The 18,646-nt window shown below is 37.5% G+C and overlaps 1 protein-coding gene across 1 annotated transcript in view; it reads left to right on the top strand.

Moving 5' to 3' along the window:
- LOC150092765 (oxysterol-binding protein-related protein 8-like) overlaps window positions 1-18,646 on the top strand; it is a 159,114-nt gene that overhangs the window by 60,404 nt on the left and 80,064 nt on the right. The window contains exons 8-10 of the mRNA XM_090414273.1: window positions 3,877-3,948; window positions 9,557-9,669; window positions 13,282-13,462. Of these exons, the coding sequence (XP_090270399.1) occupies window positions 3,877-3,948; window positions 9,557-9,669; window positions 13,282-13,462 (366 nt within the window). The remainder of the gene's footprint in view (window positions 1-3,876; window positions 3,949-9,556; window positions 9,670-13,281; window positions 13,463-18,646) is intronic.

Below are 18,646 nucleotides of genomic sequence, written 5' to 3'. Positions count from 1 at the left end.
GTGAAATTGTAAGTCATCCTATCAAGTAGTTTGTTTTATACAGCTGTCTGAAGCAAAAGTGTTGTCTGTATCCATTGAAATGAATAAAATTGAGTATCGTGCGGTTATAAAATTATTTGTAAAAGAGGGTTTAACTGCAAAAGAAATTCATTTGAACTTCATAAAACTTTATGAGTACTCTTCTCCTTCGTTTTTGACAATTAAGAAATGGGCTGCTGAATTTAAACGTGGCCATACCAGCCTTGAAGATGATCCACATAAAGGATGTCCAAAAAGTGTAACAACACCAGAAATCATTGATCGAGTGCACAGTATGGTATTGGATGACTGCCGGGTCAAAGTATGTGATATTGCTGAGATTGTAGGCATTTTAAAAGGACTTGTAGGATAGATTTTGCATGAAGAATTGCAAATGAAAAAGCTTTGTGCAAGATGGGTGCGCAGTAATAAATTGATTTTGAAAATCAATTTATTACTGTGAATGATACTTGTATTCACCATTACACACCAGAATCCAAACAGCAGTCAAAACAGTGGGCAGAAGCCAGTTGTTCAGCACCAAAGAAGACAAAGTCGGTTCCTTCAGCAGGAAATGTCACAGTATCGGTGTTTTGGGATGCTAAAGACATTTTGTTTAAACTGTTCGTTTTCGGTCTAAGCTTTTACTGAGAACTTTTATTGTTAAAAGACCATAAGATTTAATGATTACAAATACAAAGAGCCAACAAGTTTCACTAGCCACTGTCTAGTATTTTCAAGGCTGTTCTAGTGTGAAAACAAATGCATCAAGTTACACGAAAACATACACTTTAGTAACTGTTAGGCCGTTCAGAGAGAGTGTTAGCTATTTGTGACAGTTCTCTCTGTACATATCATTCATATGCTCCATAATAGAGCCTTAAGGTCTATTTTGAAAGAAGATGTAAAGAGAGAACTGTCACAAATAGCTAACACTCTATCTCTGAATGGATACCCTTCTAGCATTTTAAACAAATTGCTTTTTAAAGACAACCCCCAACAATGTGGAATGGAGTCCCAATATCTGTCCACGGCTTTCATTCCATATATTAATGCAGTTTCCACAAAATTAGCGAGAATGTTAAAAGCTCATAACATCAGAGTGGTTTTTAAACCAACTACCACGATCAGGCAAGTCTTAAGATCTCCCAAAGATGAGGTACCTTTCTTCAAATTTCCTGGAGTATATGAAATTCCATGCACGTGTAGCTTTTCTTACATTGGACAGACCTCTAGAAGTTTTGAGATAAGACAGAAGGGACACGTGGGGGATGTCAATCACAATAGAATCATCACATCTGGTTTAGCTCATCATTTCTCAACATCAAATCACGTTTTAGATTGGAAAAACAGTTCTATGCCTTACATTGAGAATGACTACAGACACAGAACTTTCAAAGAAGCAGCAGTGGTGCTACACACAGGCAATAATTTAAATAGAAATCAAGGTGCTATTCTTAAAGACATATGGAAATATCTCATCAATTCTCTCAGCTCAACAGAACTACAATATGCAAAAAACCACACAACACGTGATCATGTACCGATTCTGACTGAAGCATTCGAACGCATGCACGCCATCAAACACGAATTATCAAATGTAACGGCCTAACAGTTACTAAAGTGTATGTTTTCATGTAACTTGATGCATTTGTTTTCACACCAGTACAGCCTTGAAAATGCTAGACAGTGGCTAGTGAAACTTGTTGGCTCTTTGTATTTGTAATCATTAAATCTTATGTTCTTTTAACAATAAAAGTTCTCAGACATTTTGTTTATTAATTATCTTGAAAAGAGTAAAACAATCCAAGGAATATTATTCCAATCTTTTAACCAGACTAGACGAAAAAATTTGTGTGAAAAGACCCGGTTTGCAGAAGAAAAAAATCATCTTTCATCAAGACAATGCACCTGCCCACAAAGGTGTTTTGGCAATGGGAAAATTAAGGGATCTGCACTATGAATTGTTAGAACATCCACCCTATTCCCCAGATTTGGCTCCCTCTGATTTCTATCTCTTTCCAAAACTAAAACTCTTCCTTGCTGGTCAGTCAGCATTTTTCTTCAGTGATTGCAGCTGTAGACGGGTATTTTGCAGATCTTACTGAGGACAACTACAGGGATGGGATAATGGCGCTGGAGCATCACTGGAATAACTGTATTAATCTTAAGGGAGATTATGTTGAAAAATAAAAATAATTTTGATATTATAAATCCTTTTTTTCATTGTTAGGCCGAGAACTTTTCAGATCACCCTCGTATTCTTGCTTGTCATTTTTGATTTGGAAAAACATTTGGTTTCAAGGAACATGGATCATGACAATAACTTTTTTTTTGATGTATCATCTATATTAAATATTCCTAAGCATGGCCTTTGGAGTTCACCACTGTCTAGACTCCTGCACTCCATTTTTTTCTCTCTCTCTCTCCAACTGAATCAGCTAACTGATGCTGCACCATTAGTGTGTGTGTGTGTGTGTATATACAGGGTGTTCGGGATAAATTTGACAGTTTCATAAGGAAAAAGAAAATCTTCTTTGTATCTATTAAATTTAATGAATTGACAAAAAAACATTACAGGCAGAGTTAATTACAATACTATCAACAAGATTTACTCAAAATAACCACCATTAGCATCGATCACAGCTTCAATTCTGCTTCGGAACCTCGAACAAGCTGATGCTACAGTCTCCCTGGGAAGGGCCGCAAAAACTGTTTTAATTTTATCCATTAACTGGGCTTATGTATTACTGGAAGTGCGATTGGTGTCTTTTTCAACTGCGCCCCATACAAAATAATCCATGGGGTTAAGGTCTGGGGAGTTTGGAGGCCAAACATTTGGACTGGTGAAGTCGTAGAAATTTTCAGACAACCATTTTTGACTTTTCCCAGAGGTGTGGCAAGGGGCCGAATCCTGCTGCCATACATACGGCCTACCATTGGCTACCCTTGTTATCCAGGGCTTGACTACAGTTAGCAACTCCACGAACAAAGCCCGAATTCCAATGCCAGGGTTCTTCAACACCTGTTCCTGCAGATTTGCGAGGAATTCTGCTGTACGAACGCAATCAGATCGTCTGCTAGGGATCTTTCTTCTTGCTACATCCTCGTAGTCACCATTGCAAGTCTCTAGTTCATGCCTGATTGTTTTTACTGTATTCAGGGAGCATTGGGCAGCAGTCGTAATATCCTTATTTTGATGGCGGGCACGAATCATCATGATACAAGTTATTCTCTTCCATGATTCAGGTGGGTTCCAGCTATCCATCCTTTCTGACATCTTGTATATGAATGAAGAAGGGTCCAAACTTTTAAATGAAGAGAAGTGTGTGTTAATACATGTAACTTACGGAAAAATATAATTAATTATAAATATGTCAAATTTATCCCGAACACCCTGTATATATATAATCACTTGCTTTGGTTTGTCCAATGCATTATCTGTCAGCTTGCCTTCAGAACCATTTTATGGCTGTTTCTTTGAACCCAGAGATTTAATCCCCCCTCCAGAATGTTTTCATCATGTCCTTGAAAAATATCATTGAGAAGCATACTTTACAGTGAAAGAAGAATGCAGAAGAATAATGTTGCTTATAAATCATCTTGAAACTAGTAGAGTATGCTTCTTATGCAGCAGTCATCTGAACTACATTTTTGGAAAGTGGCCACATCAACAAAACAAAGCTGAGTTAATATATTGGATTTCTGTTAATGTTGTTAATGGATTATTTCGGATAAAGAATATAATCTCTTTTTGTTTCTTTTTTTTATTTGAAAGATTCTTCTTGCATAATATGATAATATATTGAAATATATTTCATTAAAAGGTTTTTTTTTTTTTTTTTTTTTTTTTAATAGGCTGGAGATGCTGGACAAACAGAAGAAGTTGCAGATGAAAACAAAAGTCTTATTTGGAGTCTTGTGAAACAGGTACTTAGATGAATTATAGATTTTTCTTATTTTTTCAAGTGACTATTGCTGATATAAATGCATAAATTCAAAATAAAATCAATAATAAAAGCATTATTTTCTTACTTTGCTGGCTTTGGTTGGCTGAATGGTTAGTATATCCACTCTCCATCCATCAGGCTTTATGAATACATCCTTGGGCATGGATGTCAAGGTCATTATCATAATCCATTTTAATATCTTCAGAGTTTTATCAGTGTGATCCATCTCTTGTTGAAGAGACAGGCGATATGATGAATCATCAGATCTCGTATCTCTTTGTCCTACTTCAAAATTTCCCCACTGCTTGTATTATTATTATTCAGGATTTCCATGTAGGGACAAGATTCATCATGAGAGGTCCATCTTAGCAACATAAAGTCTATCATACATACCACTCCTTAAACTTATTATTATTAACATCTGACCTCCATGGAGTCAGAAACTCATCGTGGGAGGTATATACTGTCACACACACAAAACTCATCCAACCGTGGCTTAAACTGATTCAGTGTCTCTACATTCACAACACACACACACACACACACATACACAGGCAAAGCATTCCACTTATCAACCACTCTTCATGTAAAGAGCCTGCTCCTGCATACACACACACCCTCCTTATACAGTTTCCACAAATGGTCTCTTGTTCTACTCTTTCCCCTATGAAAAATCTTTTCCACGTCAACCTGATAACTCCTGAGTAGCTTATATGTCTCAATCATATCCTGCCCTCCTCCTCCTATTCACAAGGCTTTGCAATATACATTCTCTCAATCTGTCCTTGTACTCCACATCTCAAAGACCATTGAACACCTTTGTGACTCTTCTCTGAACCCTTTTTAACATATCTTCATCACCATGAAAACTCAGTGACCAAATCTGTGCACAAGTCTTCACAACTTGTGCAATGTGGTCCCTGAATTTCAAGTCTTTGTCCACCACCACTCCCAGATCTCTCATCTCCTCTACCTCCTTTAAAGTTTTGCCACAAAGTGTTTTTTTTTGCATCACATTGTTGCTTACCATATTTCAAAACCGTACACTATGCAACATTTAATTGACATTTACTTGCCCATTCATGCAATTTATACAAGTCCTATTGTAAGGCCATAACATCTACTTGACTTTGCACTGCTCTCTCCAGTTTTGCATCATCTGCAAACAGCTGCATATCACCAATTAAGCCCATCCCAATATCATTAATATACAAATTTAACATCAATAGTTGCTAAACTGACCCCTGTGCTACACCACTAATGACCTTCCTCTTTCAGGATATTGCACCCCCACATACAACTTTCTGATACCTATCTGACAGCCACTCACTGATCCAACTCAGCAGTCTGTTATCCAATGCCATCTGTTTCAATTTATGTACCAACTTGTTGTGTGGCAGTCTATCAAAAGCTTTTGCAGAATCTAAGTATACCACTTTATATGCATCTTCCAAGTTAGTAAAACATGATCTCCCTTTAACAAAGCCATGCTGATAACTACAGAGAATACTACTTTATCAACCCATTTTTGTGTCCTACTTCCAATCAATCCTTCTAGTACCTTCACCACAACTCCAGATATACAGATTGGCCTATAATTTGTAGCCACAGTCTTATCACCACCTTTGCAGTAGAACAATTTACCTTCTTTTCACTCCCTTGGAACCTGTGCTTCTGAAAGATTCTTATTTAACGGGCATGCCAGTTCCCTTAGATGCAGGGTAGTATGTCATCAAATCCTATTGCCTTATTGACATCAAGGTTATTTATTTCCTCAAATCCTCCTATTCACTCACAATTAAGCCATCCTCTCCTATGTTGCATACACTTAAGTTTTGCATGATTTCATCCAGATGAGGATGAAACATCCTTATAATTTGATTACTGAATACCTCAACAATGTCTTCTGTAGCAGTATCATTCTACCATTTTCAGCCATTATCATCATCTTACCATTTCATGTAACTGATTATTACCATTATTCATCTTATACTGCCTCCAGAGTGCCTTCTTCCAGATTTCATGCTTAAGCCCCTCATTCATCCATTTTACACCTATCTTATTCAGCCTTTTGACCTTCAGAATACATTCACATGTTGATGCTATTATGTATTTCTTTGTCAGTTCCCAAGCAGCATTTACTTCCTCACTGCTCAACTCCTCGTTCCATATTATAGCTCCAAGCTGTCTCCTAAGCTTGTCATAATCACCAGTCTTGTACTTCCACATATATTCTTTCCTTACAGAAATATGCCATATGGCTAGCTACAACCCAGGTGATCGCTTCATGATCACTTTCACCAACTGGAGGAAAATCTGAAATCCCACTGACACTTACATCCTGTGATGAAATGATCAGATCTAAATCTCTCAACTCTCACTTGTCCTCCTTTACATGCTGCCTGAGATAGTTGTCTCTCAAGAACTTCATTTTCCTTATTCTTAAGTGCTATAAACAAGTGCTCTTCATTTCAATCTATACTGTCATAATTAAATTACCCATAATAATTACCCTTCCTTTGTTCATTGTTTATACATTTCTTCATCACCACCCTAAACATTCCCTGGCATATAGCAACTCCCAAGTACACCACTGTATATGCATCTCCCCCTGTCCAGGATATTTGTCACCTTGTTATAGTACATAAGAAAGTCAGTGAAACATGATCTCCCTTTAACAAACTCATGCTGATAACCACAGAGAATACTGCTTTTATCAACCCATTTCTGTATCCTATTTCTCACCAATCTCTCCAGTACCTTCGCCACAACTCCAGATATATGGATTGGCCTATAATTTGAAGCTACAACCTTATCACCACCTTTATGCAGTGGAACAATTTTACCCTCCTTCTACTCCCTTGGAACCTGTGCTGTTGCGAGACTTATTAAACAGGCATGCCAATGCTACTGCCAATTCCCTTAAAATGTGTGGTGATATGTCATCAAATCCTATTGCCTTGTTGACATCAAGTTTATTTATTTCCTTGAATACCTTCTGCTCACTCAGAATTAAGCCATCCTCTCCTATGTTCTCTACACTTAAGTTCCTCATGATTCCACCCTGATCAGGATGAAACACCCATGTAAATTGATCACTGAATACTCAACAATGTCTTCTGCAGCAGTTACCATTCCACCACTTCCATCTGTTACTATCATCTTACCATGAGCATTCTTCCTTCTACTTGACACATATCTAAAAAAAAAACTCTGGGGTTTTTCTTTGCCTGATTTGCCAATTTCTGCTCATACTGTACTTTTTTTTCCCCCTTACTAACTGAGTCATTCTCCTGGCTTGTTCTTTATATTCTTCATGTAACTGATTATTACCATTATTCACCTTGTAGTTCCTCTAAAGTAATTTCTTTTTTCCAGATTTGATGCTTAAGCTCCACATTCATCCATTTTACACCTACCTTATTCAGCCTTTTGGCCTTCGTAATACATTCACACATTGATGCTGTTATGTGTATCTTTGTCAGTTCCCATGCAGCATTTATTTCCTTACCACTCAACTCCTTGTTCCATGTTATAGCTCCAAGCTGTCTCCTAAGTTTGTCATAATCACCAGCCTTATAATTCCGCATATATCCTTTCCTCACAAAAGTTTGCATATGGCTAGCCAAAACCCAGGTAATCATTTCATGATCAATTTCACTAACTGGAGGAAAATGTGAAACCTCACTCACAATTACATCCTCTGATGAAATGATCAGATCTAGAACTCTTGATCTTCACTTGCCTTCCATGTGCTGCCTGAGATAATTTTGCCTATACCAACAGCCTATTTAAATCATCCTGCAAGCTCTCCACATCACGTTGATTAATTATTACCCTATGTAATTTTGCAACATCAAGAACTCAAGAAATTTATTTTTTTATTCCCATATGCTATCTCTTTATTTCAATCTGTATACCACCATAATTAAAATCTTCCATGATAATTGCCCTTCCTTTGTTCACTACTAATCCAAGTTGTTTATACATTTCTTCATCACCATCCTCCACATTCCTGGACCTTTAGAAACATTCAACTAAATATGTCATTCTGTTAACCTCCATGTTACACCACACTGCCTCATAACCATTGCCACTATTTCCCTCTTTCATGTCTACCTTATGTGGACACAATTCCCCTGCTCTCATCAGAAGCACTCCCCCTCCATTCTTGTCCTCTCTATCCTCGTGAAAAATACTGTGTACTTCCATTTCTATTCCTGTTAGATTATCATCTTCATTCAATCATGTTTCACTTATTCCAATAATTTTGGGGTGAATGAAGTCAATTAGTGAAACCATTTCATCTCCCATTTTATGGCATTTGTAAACAAACACAGTAATTCATTTTTAGATCTATAACCAGTCCTAACCAAGCCACTTGTTGGTTGTGATTTCCCCACAACACCTCCCCAATCACCTTTATCACCACTTACTATATCTGCTCATTCTGAACTTCCACATGCAATATATTCCATCTTCATACACTCATCCACTGCCACTTTCAGCATCCACTCTCCCTATGCCATGTGTCCCTGTCCACCTGGGCTTCCTCCCCCCCCCCCGTTTCTCTGTTCCTTTTGCATTCCGTTCTCTCTCTTCATCTCTCTCACTACTACTGTTTTCACTGCCAAGCACGTCTGTCTCTTCAATACCACTCTCCTGATTTTTCACTTCATCTCTTGCTTCTGATCTCTTGCATGCATCACACTGTGCTTATATTCAGCAACATTTTCTTTACTCACTCACTCCAAAGCCATTCAAATGCAACTTATCACGCCTTTATAATTTCATTCTTCCCTCAAACACATGGCATACATCCACAAACTGTACTCCACTCTCCTTACACAGTTCTGCTAGCATACATTATGATTTTGGCTCTCTGTTGCAACTCATCATCGTCATACCTCAGCAACACACTGATAACCTTTCCTACTACTTTGTTATCTTTCACTCTTCTCAGTGGCCTCCTGATATTCACCCTCACATCCTCCTTATGTCCACTTAGATCATTTGTCCTCACAATCACGACTAACTCTCTTGCTTATTTCTTCCTCATGTCCAATGCCTTAATTATCCTACTCATTCTGCCTCCTGGATAGCACCTTATGGACTTTCTGAGTAACTAGTCCTCTAACTACGGAATCTCCATACCGATTATCAGATCAGATTTTCAGATTTCTTGTATAAATGATTTCATCATTTATACAAGATGATGTTATAGTAAATTCAATAAGATTGAGTTGTTCAGGACTAAAACTGTAAGGCCAGTATGTTATGTCTGTTAATTTCACGTGATTTGTTGATTTCCTCTGTGGAATGAAAATCCTGTGACTGCCATATGAAACTAACTTGCCATCACAGATGACTTCATAGTGTAGTAGGAAGAGGAGGAAGTAGGAAATACATCTGAATAATAATCACATTTGGTAATGGAAATACTTCAAAATATGTCAGTTCAGGTTTGATGTTTGATTTTACATTTTGATGTTTTAGTTTGATGTTACATTTTTCTAAATCAGTAAAATTATTTAGGTTATAAAGCAAGATCTTTCAAATCACTGATGTGCATTAATTAAATCTTTCAGGTAAGGCCTGGAATGGACCTGTCCAGAGTTGTGCTACCAACTTTCATACTTGAGCCTAGATCATTTTTAGATAAATTATCAGATTATTATTACCATGCAGATATTTTGTCAAAGTAAGTGTTGTTGTTTTTTTGTAATAATGGTTATTGCTAGTTTATCTTTGTGTTTAGAGGGAGTCTAGTAGATTCAACAATTTTCTGTTTTTCTATATACTGCCTACTCCCCTACTCTTTCCCATAATTAATTACTTTTTGTATAACAATGCTAGTTATTATTATTATTATTACGTGACACCTCCAGGGAGTCCAAGGACTCATTGAAGGAGGGCACCTACTCTACAACTCTGTCTCCACCACTCAGTTCACCAACTACACCAATGCTATCTATTGCCCACCACCACCACTAGTATTTCCACAGACAATCACAAACATCCATGCCCACAGTGGGATTCAAACCCACAGCCTTTTGGCTGCTGAGTGGATATGCTAACCACTCAGCCAACCAGACCAGCGTAGTCTGTTATCATCATCAATATCACATCGCTCTACTTTCTGATATTTATCCTCAAGGGATGTACAGTAATACTAGTACCGCCAATTGTATCAGTTATTTAGATCTTGTTATTCCACTTGGTCTTTTTCTTGGCATCAAACAAATGTTTGGCTAACTTTGTTCCTCTTTTGTGCAAGAGGCCATACTACTCAGATCAGCTCTCAGCTCTGCTCATGCATCCTTGAATGCCAATAATGCCAAGTTCCTTTCTAATATCTTGATTTTTAATTATTCTGCCAGTGATGCATCTCTTCACTTCTCTAATTTTATTTAGGACTCAGTCCGTGCGGTTAGCCTAGTGGCTGTGCGCTTTGCAACCATATGACTGAGGAAGGAGTGTCCCAGGTTCGATTCCCGTCGAAGACGTGAGGAATTTGAGGATCTTCCTCAGGCATAGCCAAGTTAGCCGGTCTTGGACATGGACAGCAGGATTTTTTCTGCCAGTTTATCTGGCGTTTTTCATCCCGCAAGCAGACAAACCGGCCCTGTGAACACACATGGATCTACAGCCATAAATACTTAACCCCCCAATAGGGATGGGGAAGAAAAAGGGAGGAAACTCCATACAAATAAATGGAGTTTCCTCCCTTTGTATTCAAAAATTTAGGATTCTCACATGTTTGGGCTCTAGTCTTTGATTAGCTGTTTTATTACTACCAAACTTTCATATCCAAAGGATAAAATTGATTTGAAAGCTGCTATGTATACTGCTGTTTTGTTTTGGCTAATTTTTCTCTTATTCCAGTTGAATCTATTCACCTGGCTTCCAGCCAGATCACCTTTGCTTTTCTGTTTCCATATTTAATTTGCCATCTTCCTGAAAATTGTACCTGAATATCTGAAATGTTTTACTTGTTCTGTATGATTCACCATTGATAATACAGTTAATGCTAATGTTCATATTTTTATATTGCTTTTTATTGCTAATGTTCATATTTTTATATTGCTTTTTATTGCTAATGTTCATATTTTTATATTGCTTTTTATTGCTAATGTTCATATTTTTATAACAGTTGTTCGGTTTAGTTAATCACTGTACCTCTCATAACACAGGCATATAACAATCAGAATACATTTGAAGTACACAACATTGTACAAAGAAGATTATTATTATTATTTTCTTGATTTCCATGAAATCACAAGACATTGTGGGAAGTAACTAGTCAATACAAAGTCTGTTGCCCTACTTCTTAAACCCATCCACTGTTTGCATTTTCCCCACACTCTCTGGCAATGCATTCCATGCTCCTACTAATTTTGATGCAAAAATTTACTTCTTACCCTTTTACTCACTACTTCCTTTTTTAACTCTGTGTCCTTGTTCCTTCCCCTTGTTTACCATATGAAAAATCTCCTCAGTATTAATATGATAATAATCCTTCAACAGCTTAAATGTGTATCGTATCCCTCTCCATGTTGTCTTCTATTCACCAAACTGTGCAATCTTCATGCCCTCAGACTCTCTTCATAATCAATATTGTACAGTCCTGATATCAATTTTGTTATCCATTTCTGCATGCTCTCCAAGGTTACTTCATCCTCTTCAAATCCCTGTTACTAGATCTGAGCACAGAAATCTAGATATGGTCTGATCAAAGCTTTATACAATGGGACCATCCTTTTATTTTTTATGGTCAATGTTCTATTCAATATTGCAGCAATTCTCTGAGATGTCTTCACAACTTTTGCATTTCTTCCACTTCTTCCAGCATAACTCCACCAAGTGAATATGAAGCATTCTATCTGTAGATCCTGAATTTCAAAACCACATATTTTATATTTTGTTGGATTAAATCAACATCCCTATTCATTTACCCACCTTTCCAGCTTATTCAAATCCTCTTGAAGAATCAAAAGATTGTCACCTTTACTAATTAACCCTCCCAAGCTTTATATCATCTACAAATAACTGAATATCCCCCTGCAACTCAGTGACAATATCATTGACATAAAGACTGAACAATCATCTCAGTACTAAACTCTGTGGAACTCCATTTGTAACCTCCCTACTCCTTGATACTGCCTCCCCCCACATACAATTCTCTGATATCTATCAGAAAGCCAGTTACAATTCAATCTACTAACCTGATATCCAGATCTATATGTTGTAACTTTATAACCAATTTGTCACGTGGCACCCTGTCAAATGCCTTTGTAATATCCAAAAAAATGAATGTATGCCTTACTCTTGCCACAGACATATTTCTCCTCATCCATAATATAGATACATATTATTTCATATATTTCATGTTTTGTTTCCATTTGGATGACTAAATAGTCCTTGAAGACCTGTAATGGATTTATTTATGAGTATAAAATGATCTTTCAACAGCTGAAAATCTGATCCAATTTGGATATTGCTTAATATAAATTTGCTTTATAATTTGATCAATATAGATGAAGAATTGAGGGGAATAAATAGTGTACACCCTTACTTGACACTGATTTTCTATCAAAATCATTTGCTTGTACATTCTTCAATTATAACTGCTCATTTTACAACTTAAAAATAGACCGTATTGTCTACCAGAGTTAATTCACACACTGCATGACTATTGTGTTTTTTATTGAAATGTCTAATATAAATAGTGAGTAAAATACAATATGATGCATTAATTTACATTATTAAGACAGTCCTAGGTCAACTAAGTGATGAAATATAAGTACCCCAATGATGCTTTGATGGTACCTTCAAAGAAATTTTATGGTGTAGCCATAGAGGAACATGTACCCTTTGATTGGAAAAGACTTTGGTTTAATTCTCTTCATAATGCAAGGAATCTTTATATTGTCCTTTTCAGTTGACTGTAAGTTAGCCAACCTCATATGGAGAGAGAGAGAGAGAGGAAGAACAAGGATGTTTCATCCTGCAACACAGGCAGACTAGCTTGGTGATGGTCACAAATCATTGCTTTTTTCAATGAAAAATAATGACTATACTTTCCATTTCCTGTTGTACACTCAAGATTATCTGACACATGTGCACAGTAATACAGAATATGAAAGATGACACCTGCCGCTGTTATTTCTCATCTGCACCACTGCTACCCACCATACAAAACATAATTTCAAATTCCTTAAAAAAAAAGAAAAGTCTGAGTATGAAAATTATTTATTTCAAATGTATTTATTCTGTTTTTTTTCTTTTTATTATTTCTTATTTTTTCTTTCAGAGCAGTTTTAGTTGATGATCCTTTTACTCGAATGAGGATGGTTGTGCAGTGGTATTTATCAGGATTTTATAAGAAGCCTAAAGGCTTAAAAAAACCATATAATCCCATCCTTGGGGAAACATTTCGTTGTTACTGGAAACATCCTGAAACTGGTACCAGGACTTTTTATATTGCAGAGCAGGTAAGTTGTTTTTTTTTATCCATTACCTGAAAAAATGCGTTCTGTTTTACTATGGAATTTGCAGATGGAGAAATAAAACTCATTATTATTATTATTAACCACTGACCACCATGGAGTCAGAGGGATTCATTGCAAGAGTTCCATACTCTTTCGTGCAAAAAAAGATCATCGAACCATACCTTAAAGTCATTCACAGTTATGCACTCACCACATTATCAGGCAGTGCAATCCACTCACCAGTCACTTTCCATGCAAAGAACCCACTTCTCACTCTCCTACTCACACCTTCCTTATGCACCTTCCAGAGATGGCCTGTTGTTCTACCCTTGTTTCTGTCTACGCTATGAAAAATCTCCAAATTAATTTGGTAACAATTCCTCACCAATTTATATATATCTCAATCATATCTCTCTCCTTCTTCTATTCAAAAGGCTCTGTAACCTGCATTGCCTCAGTCTCTCCTCATATCTAAAATTCCATACACCTGACACTTACATAAACCTTCTCTGGACTCCTCCTTTAGTACATCCTCATTCCCTTGAAAACCAAGCAATCAGATTTATACACAGTAGTGCATATGTGGCTGATAAAAGCTTTACATGAGGTAACCATAACCATTTTGGCTTCTGCATGTAAATGTCCTTCTCATTATTGCTATAATCCATTGGAATGTTCCTACAATTTTAGCACCGTGAATCCTAAAATTCAAGTCTCTGTCTGCCATCACTCCCAGATCTCTCTCTCTCTTTCTCTCATGTCTTCCATCTCCCCTTCAAATTTTTCCATTAATTGCCTATCAAATTTCTAGACCTTGCACTGCTAGCTTCACTCATATAGTCCATCGAGATCCTCCTACAAGGACATAACATCTGCTTTACTTATCATAATTCTTCCCCACTTTGCATTGTTGGCAAACAGCTGCATATCTCCAGATCAGCAGGTCCCAGTGTCATTAATGTACACCTTAAGCAATAATGTTCCCAAACAGACCCTGTGTCACTCTGCTTGTGACCTTCCTCTTTTGTGCAACTTGCTGATAACTGTCTGACAGTCAGCTATCTAACTTACTAGTCTGTTATCTAATCTCATATGTTTCAATTTAGCTACCAGCTTGTTATCATGTGGGAGTCTATCAAAAGCCTTTGAAAAACTGAAGTATACCACTATATATTCATCTCCTTTATCCAGTGAATTTGTCACCTTGTAATATGTAAGCAGATTGCTAAAGCATGACCTCCCCTAATAAACTCATGCTGACTATTATCAACAACAACTGACAACAACTCCAGACACACAGATGACCTAGGTTCTCATTAATTCTCTAGATTCTCAACCTATGGTACGCGTACCACTGGTGGTACATGAGCCACTGCCTTACTGGTACATCTAATATCTTGAATTAAATATAGTGGTATGCCACTGGAAAAGGTTGAGAACCCCTGCTCCAGAGCATTTCTTCAAGAGATGCAGCAATATATTGTCATTTCCTACTGCCTTATTAACATCAACTTTACTTAATTCCTCATATACTTCTTGTTCATTCACCATCAGCTCCTCCCCCACCACCCCTTTACACTCCAGCTTCTCACAGTGTTGCCTTTATGAGGATGAAATACACTGAAAACTGCTCATTGAATACTTTAATATATATCATCTGCATCAGTTATTAATGTCACCATCATTAACTAGCAACTTAATAACTAAATCTTCTATATTCATTTTTTTAGCTTCATTGGTTATTTTTTTTTGTCATACTACACTTTTACTGTCTTAACCAACTGCATCAACTACCTGGCCTTCTCTGTGTACTCTTCATGCAACTATTATTAGTATTCATCTTGTGTGTTGACTCCACAGTGCTTTGGGAAATCTGGAAGTCTTCTTCCAGATTTCCCACTTAATCTCTTCCTTCCTTCATTCATTTTATTATTGTTATTATTTGGTAACCTCCATGGTGTCAACAGACTCATTGTGGGAGGCCCACTCAGCCAGCAACATGTCTATCATAATGAGCTCTGAAGTTATTTACACTACATGCACTCACAACATACTCAGGCAATGCATTCCACTCATTAACAACTTTCCACATAAAAAAAATCTACTCCTCACAGCCATCTTCACCACATCTTTATACAACTTCCAGGGATGACCTCTCGTTCTTCCCATCTTAACATCCACTCTTTTTATAATTTCTTGTGTATTAATTTGATAGAATCCCTTAACTAACTTGAAGGTCTCCGTCATATCTCCTCTTTTCCTCCTATCCACCAGCCTCTGTAATCCATATTCTCTCAAACGCTCTTCATAACCAACACTCCAGAGTCCTGATATCAATTTGATTATTCATCTTTGGACCCTCTCTAGTGTTTCCATATCACAATGAAAACTGGGTGACCAAATCTGAGCACAATAGTCCATATGTGGTCTGACCACCAATGCCTAATATAGATGCACCATCACCTCCTTATCCCTTCATGTCAGTGTACTTTTTGTCACAGCAGCAATGTGATGTGCAGTCTTTGCAACACGTGCGATGTGCCTCCATAACTTCAGTCCACTGCCTACCATCACTCCAAGATCCCGAATCCTGTCCACTTCCTGAAGTATAGCTCCACCAGTATAGTACACAGCCTTATATCTCTGTATCCCAAAATGTAACACCTTGCATTTACTAATATTAAAATGGTAATCCCACTCATTTCTCCAAACTAAAAGTCTATTAAAATCTTCTGTAGAGAATTAACATCAGCAACATCTACTCCAGATAATTCTACCTAACTTTGCATCACAGCAAATATTTGCAGATCCCCCAGTCAATCCTAATGAAACATCATTAGTGAATAAGTTAAACAGTAGGGCCCAAGAACAGAACCCTGAAGCATGCCACTGGTCACTTTCCTTTACTAAGACATGGCTCCATCATACACACAACATGCTGGTATCAGTGAGAGAGCCAATCGCTGATCATCTAACTAATATAATATATATTTCTATCCTCTGTAGCTTATGCACCAAGTTGTCAAGTGGTAATGTATTGAATGCCTTTGCAAAGTCCAAGAATATCACCGCATATGATTCTCCCTTATCTAACACATTTGTTGTTGTTGTTATCTTCCATCGAGTCGTTTTCAACTCCTGGTGATTCTATGAACATACATTCTCCATTCAAATCTGTCCCTGGCCATATCTTTCAGAATTTCTAAGCACATTCCAGTTGCTTCTTTAACTCCATCCACCCATCTAATTCTTGGTCTTCCTCTTCTCCCGCTTCCATCAACTTTAGAAAGCATCATCATCTTCCCCAGACTGTCATTTACTTGCATAATATGTCTGAAGTATGACAATTTTTGCTTGATGATCATAGCTTCGAGGGAGCAATCTGGCTTTATTCTGTCTATCACTGATTTATTGGTCTGCTTTGCAGCCCATGGTATTCTTAGTAAGCGTCTCCAAATCATAATTCAAATGCATCTATCTTCCTTCTTTCACTCTTTCTCAGGGTCCAACTTTCACATCCATACACTACCACAGGGAATACCATTGCTTTCACGATTCTGATTTTTGTTGCGAGGCTAATATCTTTATCTTTAAAGATCTTGCTTAAATTTGTCATTGCTTTCTTTCCAAGTAATAATCTTCTAACTTCTTCAGTACAATAACCATCTTGATCAGTTCTGGATCCTAGGAGCACAAAATTGTTAGCTGCTTCCATTTTCTCCCCATCTACTTCAAAATCATTTAAGTTCACATGTTGCCATAACCTTTGCAGTTGTCATATGCCTTTGCCATAACCTGGCAATTGTGAACTCCTTTTTCTATAGGAGGGAAGAGCATTTGATAACGTTTAAAAGTGGCAACAATAGTTCACAGATTGACTACATTTTGACTAGAAGAAAACATCTTAAGGCAGTAACAAATTGTAAGGTAATCCCAACAGATCAGGTGGTGCAGCAACACCTGCTGTTGTGCGCAGACTTTAAAATAAAGTCGAAGATAGGAACCTTTGGAAGCCATGAGAGGAAGAAAATTAAGTGGTTTCACTTAAAAGAAGAGGGTGTGAGGAACTCTTCTCTTTTAGGGAGAAGGTGTTAGAGAGGATTTCGGATGGACTAGAAAGTGTACAAGACTGGTGGAGACATAATTCCAAAGTAATTGTAAGCTGTGCAATTGAGGTGCTTGGTGAAACATCTGGAAAGATTAGAGAGCAGAAGGAGGGTTGGTGGTGAAATAATAATGTACAAGATGCAGTAATGCCAAGAGGAAGGCAAAGCAGAAGTGGGACGAGTCGAGTGGAAGAGGACAGAGAGGAGTACAGAGAGAAAAAGCGAGAAGCCAAAAGAGTTGTTGCACAGGCGAAGGCCATGGCATATCAAGACCTTTATGATCAATTAGAAACAAAGGAAGGACAGAGAAAGATTTATTGATTGGCAAAATGTAGAAATAAGGCATCAAAGGACATCATACATGTGAGGCAGATCAAAGACTCTGGAGGAAGGGTATTAAGGAAGGATGTGGATATAAGAAACAGATAGAGAATATACTTTGAAGGGCTTTTGAATGAAGAAAATGCAAGGACTCACAGAGAAGATGGGGAGCCTAATGAGGGGATGGTGCAGAACATTAGTAGAGTGGAAGTGAAGGAAGCTGCAAAGAGGATGAAGAATGGAAAATCAGTAGGACCTGACAGGATCCTAGTGGAGGCATGGAAAGCACTAGGGGAAGAGGGAATTAACCTGCTGTGGGACCTGTTAATAAAAGTTTGTCAACAGGAAAATATACCTGAGGAATGGAGGGAAAGTACTCTTGTCCCCATCTACAAGAGTAAAGGGGATGCCCAAGATTGTAAGAATTACAAAGGAATAAAGTTGATGTCCCACACAATGAAGATCCTAGAGAGGGTTCTTGATGGAAGACTGAGGAAGGATGTGGAGATTGCAAAGGAGAAATTTGGCTTAATGCTTGGTCGATCAACGACAGATGCTATCTTTGGGTTACGACAGATGATGGAAAAGTTTCGAGAGAAGCAACAGAAGCTACATCTGGTTTTTATTGATCTGGAGAAAGCTATGATAGAGTGCTAAGGCAAGAAGTCTGGAGGTGTTTGAGGGAGAAGAAGGTACCAGAGAAATATCTCAGGTCGGTGCAGGAGATGTACAGAAATGTGAAGACAAGAGTTTGAACCTG

This window comes from Typopeltis vanoorti, chromosome 25, assembly GCF_054136105.1.
Source record: "Typopeltis vanoorti isolate ZY-2024b chromosome 25, IOZ_Tvanoo_1.0, whole genome shotgun sequence".
NCBI lineage: Eukaryota > Metazoa > Arthropoda > Arachnida > Uropygi > Thelyphonidae > Typopeltis > Typopeltis vanoorti.
Note: the sequence above shows the minus strand (reverse complement) of the source record. Positions and strands in the feature narration are given on the sequence as shown.